A 10,209-nucleotide genomic window follows, 5' to 3' on the forward strand; every position below is an offset into this window, starting at 1 on the left:
AATATTTAAAATCTCTTTATGAAACAAATCTGACCAATATTTAAATCTCTAAATAGAATAAAACAACCAATAATTAAATCTCTTAATGGAACAAAACCAACTAATATTTAAATATCAAAACCGACCAACCTTTAAATTTGCCTTTGAATACTCAGAAGTGTGCCCGACCACTGCGGCACTAATATGTGTGCTAGACAACACTATAAATACAATATAGCTAGATTTAAAATCTGGAGGATCACTTGTATCATCGTTTTATATTGTCATATCGCCCAGCCCTAAAAATTGCACTATGGTAAAGTGCTAAGGCATTATAGACATCACAATACAACTTTCTGTAAAGCTGCTTTGACACGATGCATATTCTGAAAAGCACTAATAAATTTGACTTGACCTTAACTAGCAGGTTCTGGTGTGTTTAATGATAATTGCAGGACAGTGGGCCTATAGGAGCAAGATCGGACACCCTTGAAGTAGATCAAACAGAGCTCACTGTGGTGGAATAAGAACTGCTAAACAATAACTAGATTCTATAAAACTATTGTATATGATGACCAGGCCTGGAATCTGCACCCACAGAAAACTCTGCCAAAGATCAACACATCCCCAACTCCTTGCATAAATATTTTGGCGAATATGATGATTTAAAAGTGTAGAACTCTTGGCTCCGTTTCCACATGTTTTACTTTGTTTAAATTCCATTGCATTGTGCAGAATTCCTAAAGATTATCCACCAAAAAAGTGCAGATTGGTCTGATTATGACACACTGTGACCAGAATTAGCAGTTATTACTGAAAAACGTCTACAGGAAGTATTCAAGCGCTTTATGACGAAGGAAAAACAGAGTTACGCAAGCCTCAAAAAGTGACAATCACACAATAATGGAACTCTTTTACAACTCTAGTACACTTAAAACCATCCCTGCTCTTATGTTGAGACAAAAAGGCAAACTCACCGCAAAGCACACTGGACCTCTCGGCTGTGCTTCTGTATCGACTCTCTCTTGTTTTTCAATAGAGACTAGGGTCTATCTGCTGACGACTTCCGTACCAACTGTTTGCTTTCCATTTTCAATATTGAACACTGATAAGGGAAAATTAATAAATGTGGACTGGATCCTACACGGTGTGCTCCTCGTGCACAGTCTCTGGTGCTGTATGTGTACATGTGAGCAAGTCTATGCCATCTTATCGGGATTTATACTGCTTCAGGGTGTGTGGGAGATGTGTTTAAGGATGATGGGTGTGTGCTTGCATATGTGAGTGTGACTGGTAGGGCAATGAATCAGTCTGGTCTCGCCTTCACTTTAACACTCAGCATCAAGGCTATAACCTCTCAAAGTGTGACTGTACAATGTGACTGCATTTACAATCCCAATACATCCCCCAAATCAAAAGTGTTTTTAAAAAGAGGATAAGGCTGGGAATAATGCTGTATTCCATCCAGAGTTTGATGTTTTGGATGTCCTGCTTAAAATTTCTGACCTTTAAGTTGGAATGGCAAAACTCTTCAAAATAATGGTGCCACGAAGAACCTTTAATATCCATTGAATCTTTGCATTCCACAAAAGGTTCTTTATAGTGGAAATAAAATTCTTTACACTCTTAAAAATAAAGGTGATAAAAGGAGGTTTTCACAGCGATGCCGTAGAAGAACTATTTCTGGTTTCTCAAAGAACCTTTCAGTGAACAGTTCTTAAAAGAACCATTTTTCTGAACATTTTAATAATCTAAATAACCTTTTTCCCCTAAAAATAACCTTTTGTGCAATGGAAAGTTTCCATGATTTTAAAGGATCCTCATGGAGCCATCAATACCAATAAATAATCTTTGTTTTTAAGAGTGCAGACTATTAAAATGTGAACTGTTATTTTAGGTTATTTTGCGGAACCAAAAATTGATCTTCTACCCCCTTTTGGAGCCTTTATTTTTAAGAGTGTACTGTTTAATCATTTTTATTTATACAGCGTGTTTCACAACACATGTTGCTTCAAATCACCAGTACAGGCGACGATAACTTTGCAGATGTCCAATTGTCAACAAAGATGTCTCCTAGCGACCAAACTGTGGTGTATAACAATTCTGTTCAATGCAAGCATTTATTCTACAGCTGTACAATTATCCCCTGAGGATCATTTAGTGTTTTACACTCCTGCCTCTGCAAACGTTTGCTAAACCGTTTTTATTATCATCGGCTTTGATGGATTATTTGCTTGAAAGTTTATGATGTCATGCTTTGCCATCTTGGCCAAATCAGCATTTTCTGCAAGTTCAATTGCACTTTTCCAAGTCAGAATTTGTATGAATTTGTAATTGAATGTAATACAGCATAAGATCACTTTCAACAAGTCTTTCAGGTCTATTATTCATTCAGTATCTAAAATTATGGAAAATCCCTGTCGCTCAGCACAGAACCCTCCATGAGTAGGAAATTCATCCCTTTCACAATGACGTGCAATACACTTTACTACACATGACAATGCTGTGTTTCATAGCAAAAAGTCTGATTATGTAATGACTGTGATTCATCTAGGTTGTATAAGAAAACACTCACTAGTTCATTTATTATTAGCTATAATGGGAAGAAATGAGCAAAACTGAGTTAGCAAACCTGTACGCTAATGTAATTATAGCTCATCTGGTCATATTTTAGCTAGAAAAGAGATAACCATGAGCATAACATCATCATCATTATCATCCATCCCTAAAAAAAAGGTCAAAAAGTCCATCCCTAAAAAAAATAATCAAAAAGTCATTAAAAGCATTTGATTAGACATATAAATGTTGTCTTTCTCATTATGTAAATTCCCCACTAAACTACCAGTATTAAAATATTAAAACCTCAAAGGCCTGAAACAGATGCATTGCTAAATATCAATATCTGTATAATCTTAAAAAGACAAAAGACTTACTAAACAAGGATTTGTTCTTTTGTGAACTCCGAGGCGACATGGGACGTTGCCTCCACATCACATACGCACTCCACATTTTGGCTGGTTTCGTGGGATTGCGCCTGCTCTCTGTTCCGCTCGGCCCTCTCATTGAAAATGAACTGTGACCAACTTTTTCCTAGCAGCTTTACTTTGTCGCCCCCTCTCATTTCAGTTCCTACGTGTCTGCGCCATAGGAAAAGTGGTAGGCTAAATAGAAAAAAAATAGAATGATGGATTATAATTTCACCGTACAGCACAGATCAAGTTAATCACATATTAGGAAAACAATTGTCGTCATCAGAAAGAGACGAGGAATGTTTCATGATGAGGGAGCCCCACTAAAGCTTACAGACTCTTGTGAATTATAGCGACGGCCATGCACAGGCCTAATATACATCCATTGACAATGACATATACCAGCAAGCGGCCGTGTGACAGTGTCTTTTGTATTTATAGATGAAGATGCACTGTTTTGTAGCTGATCATTTATTTTCTAGCAAGGAAGAGGGACATAAATATTGCTGAAGGTTTAGCATGATTTAAGGTTATGCATATGTGTGTCTAATGCCGGGAATTGTTCTGGAATGATGTAAACATAGCATGCATGGATTTCATGCATTTCAGAGTTGGTACATCTGCTCAGACTACATATGCATGTTTAAACAAAATGGCTTAGTCATGTAAGATGATAAACTTGAAATCTTGATTAAAGGTACTGTAAGCATTTTCTTATAAAATAGCATGCAGAAAACAAATAGATGGTGGTGATGTAATGTTACCGTGTAGCCGATCAGAGGACTTTGAGGCGCTTTCTGCCTGTCAGCCATGTTCAGGTTTGCTTACATGTCTTTGGAGGGCAGGATTTGGATGGTTTAAGTCTGGCGGAAGTCAGAATCTGGCTAACATTGCTTATAGTATCTTTAATGTACCCACAAATACAGCACTAAATGAATTACATGAATACAGAACACTCAATGCACATGCATTATATTTGTACAATTAAAATTCATTTATATTATTTTTTGCATATTTTTATTCAGTAGAAATGACACATCAAGCCGTTTTCTAATCGTGAGGAAAAAAGTGCCTAGACTGCGGCTCCAAATAAGCTTATCTTATCTGCTCTTGCATAAAATTAACAACAATTTAATGATTACATATTTACATGCAAAAATACTATAATATAACGGAGATATGAAAAGTATTTAATAAAAGAACACACATTTGAATGCAAATAAGGGGTAAAAAATTCACCTTATTAAACAATTCACGGTACAAACATAAAGGGAAAATAATCAATAATCACAATTTTAAAGAAAAAAAATCAAAATATAAGTGCAATATATTAGCAGAAGTACTTAAATGATATAGTATGTCAGGAGAAAAGTTATTAAAATGTATTTATGCAGTGAAGTTTATGCTGCAGCAGAACCGATTAAAAAAAAAATGATGCTAAAAGTGAAATGCAAAAACATTCAGCTGGTTTGCAATCTGCTTGTTTGAGTGGCCCATATGGGCAGGATATAACACTGGATCAACCAATGCTGTGAATTTGAGAAAGTGTGAAATGTCATTATTTTATTTGGTGCCGCTAGTGCTGCACAAATTACACCCTTCACATTGAATGCCCAGTTCAAAGACACCATAAGCTCCCTGAAGGTGCATTTACCTGATAATGATACTGATCCTGACAGAAAACACTCAATAAACCTGCTTGAGCATTTGTCATTAGGATCGATATCAGACAGTGCATTAAAAACATGCCTGCTTTAGGCTGCTTCACCAGGAAGACGACCAAGGTCAACCAGAAAGCCTAAGTTGAGGGCACACTGAACCTCAATAGAAGCAAAAGTAATTATAGACTCAAGTCAATAGAGTGCAATAGTTGGGTTCCGGAAGTAAAAACCCATTCATTTACTCCATAGGGAAATTGATTTTGAAAGATAACTTACTAACCTTTAAAGACAGACCTACTGTGAGATCTAAGGTTGTTAATCAGCTTTTGTTGAAGCCTTCCATTCACTTATTTTAAAATAAATGTGTTTAACAGCTGAATTCATGGTGAAAAAAGTACATTACCCATGATGCTGTACAGAAAATTCCACCAATAAAAAGAAAATCACAACAAAATGCCCACTCATGAAATTACGTGACAGTCTCGCTATGCTATCAAAATACTAAATATTTACATATATGTGCATATTTTGCAATACATTTTAAACATACTGTTTCACCATTAAAAGAAGAGTTTTATATTTCTCCATCATTTTTTATTTGATTATGTAATTTGCAATGCTTCTTGGGACTCTAGTTCTCCCTGAGTAAAGTCGTTAAGACTTGTAACTTTGTCTAATTTTTAAATACTTTTTTGTTTCAAATCAAAGTTTGTAATGTTATGGTTCACCTCGTAGCTGGTTGGTTTGGTTCACTGCTTATAGTGCTTTAATGAAGATCCCTATAGGAAAAATGAATGGAAAAAAATACTGGAACCTCTATAGTAATAGTGGTCCATTATACAGGTCCATTAAGTTGCGCATCAGAATTGTGTTCATTTGCTTTTGGATTGATCAGCATTTGCTGACATTGCTCAACTGCAGTCAGAAGAAAACACCGAAAATACTTCTACAGCAGACACCTCTCAGATTGAGTCACATTTAGCAGGTCAGTCGAATCAAACTCTACGTCCCGGCTAGTGATGTTACAGAGAGCTGTCAGTCATGCTCTGAGTTTTCTCCTCTGTACTCGAACAGTTCACCAGAGGACAATAGAGAGCTGAGCGGAAGCAGGGCTGGAGCAGCCGCCTCGACAACTCCTGCAAGACGTTCTTGAAAGTTCCTCTGAGTGCCGAAGAAGAGAAGTAGAATATGAACGGATCGAGGCACGCATTAAACGTGCTGGTGAGCAGAGCATAAACTCGCCAGTCGGGGCTGTAGCTGCCTACATATCCAACCACGTGCGAGACGTTGTAGGGCATGAAGCAGATAATGAAGACCAGAAGCGTGCCCAACGCCATCCCGATGGCTCTATACCGCTTCTTGGCGTTGATGTTGGGCAGATTGGAGAGGATGTGGATGAATTTGATGTAGCAGAAGCAGCAGATGAGGAACGGCATGGCGAAGAGCACCGCGAAAAGCTCCAGGCGAAACGGCAGGAGGATCTTGAGCTGTTCAATGCTGAATTCCTCGTAACAGGTGTCCCGTGTGTACGGTGCCGTGTAGTTGGGGTTCGAACTATCGTGGTATTGCATGATGTAGACGATACTGCAGTGCGCCATGGAAATCAGCCAGAATATGACACTGGCTATCACGGCATTTCGAGAGTTACGTTTGAGCTTGTATTTAATGGGGAAGGCTACACCCAGGTAGCGTTCCACGCTGATGGCCGTCAGGTGGAAGGTGCTGTTGTAGATGGTGGAGTAGAAGATGAATCCCGACAGCGGGCAGAGGAAGTAAGGCAGCGTCCATTTCATGTTGGCCGCCTCCACCATGCGAAACGGCAGGAAAAAGAGGAAGATCAGGTCAGAGATGGTTAAACTGAATAACAGCACGTCCATTGGAGTGCAGCGCTGGCGAATCTTCTGAAAGAAGGTGTAGAAAGCCAAGATGTTGGCGGGAAGGCCTGTGACCAACGTGAATCCGTAGACCCCTAACACCAGGTTACTGAGAGCCACAGTCCACACCATCGTCACTGTAGATGCAAACCTGTAAAAGAAAAAGAAAGATTTAATTCAAGATAAACTCTAAAATCTTACATCCAATGTCAACCATGACAAACCTGTGCATTTGAACAGTGCATAACTGCAAGAACCTTTTGTGGAATGGAAAGGTTCCATAGATGTTAAAGGTTCTTCATGGAACCAAAGATGCCAATAAAGAAACTTTATTTTTTAAAAGATCAAGGTCAAAAAATAGCCATAATGGGCATACTTAAGAATGAGTCTGGTGTGTGAAGCATTATATTTCCTATTAAAATTCACAAAATTGCATTCTCACACAAATTAACGCACAGTTGCAACTTGAGATTTGACTGACATAAACACCTTTCCATTATTTTGCACTGATTTGCAGGAGAAAATGTTATAAGACATAAGGGGCCTGGTTTCACAGACAGGGCTTAGACTAAGCCAGGACTAGGCAATAGTTCAATTAGGACATTTAAGTCATTTTTATTAACGTGTTTTAGAAAAAACATTACTGGTGTGCCTTTTGAGACAAAACAGAGGCGATGATATATTTTAAGATCAGTCAGTGCAAGTTCCTTTCAGTTAAAACAGCTCAGACTTACACTTTAGTCTGGGACTAGGCTTAAGCCTTGTCTGTGAAACCGGGGGTAAAAGTCTGAAACTGTGATAAAGCATTGTTTTTGAAGGAGCAAGATTTTTTTAGTCCAACTATCCTATAAATTTGACAAACAAAAGCACTAGGGCACTTAAAAATTAGGTAATTTATTGATGCCAATAAAAACACAGCACAAAACATACGAGTCTGATTAAACCACACAGTTGTACGTGACACATTGAGGATGCAGTATGTCTGGGTCAGGGGTCAAATTCTAATTAGGTTACACAGCATAGGAAATGCATCACGGAGATAGAGATGTTTCTAATAAATGATTTTGCAAAACCCTTGGAGAATATGAGTAGTGAGGTTCTTATGGTTACCATCTGTCGATAAATTAGCATTACAGGACATTTTTGGTGAATGTCTTTTTTCAAACCACAAAAATATCAGATAAACAGTCATTTGTTATATACATATTCAAACGAAAACATTTACATTAGGGCTGCGTAATATATTGAAAAAAACACGCTGGAAAACAATGCCAAAATAAATCTGTGTTTAATGTTTGAAAATGAAGAAATTGAGATGTAAAGATTAATATTGTAATTGTACAGTTGTACCAAAAAAATATACAAATAATTATTTTATTTTATTCAAATATATTTTTTATCAAATTCTATTTTTATTTTTTTTATTATTACATTATATTTCTATATTTTAATTAAATAATAATCACGGTTAAAAAAAATTGTTTAATTTTTGATCAAATTCTGTTCAATTTATGGTTGCTGAAAGAGGTTTGAATTAGTGAAGAATATACTTTGAATAAAGTGTCTATTATAGAATATAGTGCGAAGTTTTTCCTCAAACTTGTTCAACACTAAAGGATGGTTCACATTCAGAAAAAAGTTTTCAGAGTAAAAACTAATATTTTAGCTTTATTATTATTATTTATGCAGATGCACTCCCCAAACGTCATTCTAGAATGATTAATTATTTCCAAATATAGCAATTCAAGTCTTCTTGTAAGTCTTCTTGTATAGAAATATTCATCTGATCGTAAGCTGGTAGCTGATTTTTTTAAACATGGTAGCTGATGGTAGCCGGTCAAACCTGACCACTTTAATCCAAATAAGACCCCTCTGTGAACCCTATGAGTTAACATACCTTTGAACATTAAAAAATGCTTTTATTAGCCTTATAAAATGATTTCTGTTAAATAAACGTCCGAAGTATCATGTACCATTTTAAAGTTGGTGAAGGAATGACAAACTACAATCACGAACGAAACCAAACAAAAGAAGCAAGAAGATTTCATACCTTAAGTCAGTCCAATACCACAGACTCAAAAGTGACAATGTCGCTTTCTCTCACACATAATGCTTCTTATAATGAGGTCATTGTGACACACACACACCTATAATGGCACAACAGGAAAGAAGCAATTCTTACTTCCTGTTTTACTCCAAACAAGTGTAATTATTAAACACACACACAGATATAAATTATAATAATGTACACAAAATAATAATAATAATATACAATGCATTTATACAATATATTATTATTCAATATTTATATAAATATTTATTTAAAATATTTCACAACTGAAAATTAATTCAGCTTACATGTATTTTTCACAAATGTATATTTGTGATAATAATAATAACAATAATAAATATAAATGTATATATATTTCATTTATTCCAATCAAGACACACACATTATTTATGCACACACACAATAATAATAATAAATAACGACAACAATAATAATAATTATAATATATAAATATTACATATATATTTCACTCGCTCTAGACAGCTGAAAATCAAATTCATCTGACATTTATTTATTTCACAAGAATCTGTTTTCTGTTGTTTTGACTGTTGTTATGCGGTTGCTAAGGTGTTTTGGGTGGTTGTTTACTGGCAAAATAAAAGAGTATCTATATGATACATCAAAGTTTAATATTACAGAGACAGTATTATTTATTTCATAACCTATGATAATAATGCTGTATTATTTTCAATCATTTTCAAGGCAATTATTTGAGGCAAAATGCAGTTCTCTACTGTAAGGAGAAAGCGTTTTGAGACGTGATGGGACGCTCCATTGCTTCGCACATTTCTTCTTTTGCTAAACTCAAGATTGTACAATAGAGGGCAACTCGAGGTTGTGCAATACTGTACAATGAAACATTTCACACATTCAATATATCTGACTCGTACTTTCACTTCTAACTGGATGTTGCTTTAGGATAAATATATGTTTATATTCATGTATAAAACTGACTAAGCAATTTTGGGACAAACCAGTATTTGTTTCCCCCCCCCTAGACCTCCAAGAGATTGTGCTGGTGTGTTGAATACGGGTTAATTGTGTTTAGCCTGACAGATGAGAGAAATGACTCTAGCCGAAGGCAAATTCAAGCACATGTTCAAGAAATAGTTTGACATGTCATTATTTACTCACCTTAATGTTGTTCCAAACCCGTATAACGCTTGTTCTTCTGTGTAAAAGCAAAGTTAGGCCGAATGTTTACACTCTTCCATACCGTGAAAGTAAATGAGGACTGAAGTTTTGGAGAATCAACACCATAAAAGAACCATAAAAGTAGCTCATATGACTCGTGCTCTACATTAAACCTATATGATAGCTTGATGTGTTCACCTCAATATTCACTTTAAATCATTCCTTCCGTCTGATCTCATTTATGCATGCACATATTGAAATGTGTTGTTGTTTACTAAAACGACAACTGAAAAAAATATAAATTAAAGCTATATAAATATATTTTTTATTTACTATTTTAGTGTTTATTAATATTTTGACTTGGATTTTATTTTGATCTTATTTTATCAAAATAAAATAATTTGTTACTAATTTAGATTACTGTAAAGTTGCTAAAAATAAAATTTAAATCAAAATTGAAAATATTAATAAATATTAAAATTGTGTGTGTGTGTGTGTGTGTGTGTGTGTGTGTGTGTGTA

The 10,209-nt window shown here is 35.6% G+C and overlaps 1 protein-coding gene across 1 annotated transcript; it reads right to left on the minus strand.

Moving 5' to 3' along the window:
• Window positions 1-5,255: 5,255 nt before the first annotated feature.
• LOC107671412 (free fatty acid receptor 3-like) lies at window positions 5,256-8,559 on the minus strand. Its single transcript, XM_016464329.1, has 2 exons — window positions 8,534-8,559; window positions 5,256-6,634 (listed from the first exon to the last, which is right to left on the minus strand). Exon 2 carries the CDS (start codon window positions 6,613-6,615, stop codon window positions 5,632-5,634), a length of 984 nt encoding a protein of 327 aa, XP_016319815.1. The 5' UTR covers window positions 6,616-6,634; window positions 8,534-8,559; the 3' UTR covers window positions 5,256-5,631.
• Window positions 8,560-10,209: the final 1,650 nt, after the last annotated feature.

Source organism: Sinocyclocheilus anshuiensis, unplaced genomic scaffold, assembly GCF_001515605.1.
Source record: "Sinocyclocheilus anshuiensis isolate Anshui unplaced genomic scaffold, SAMN03320099.WGS_v1.1 scaffold552, whole genome shotgun sequence".
NCBI lineage: Eukaryota > Metazoa > Chordata > Actinopteri > Cypriniformes > Cyprinidae > Sinocyclocheilus > Sinocyclocheilus anshuiensis.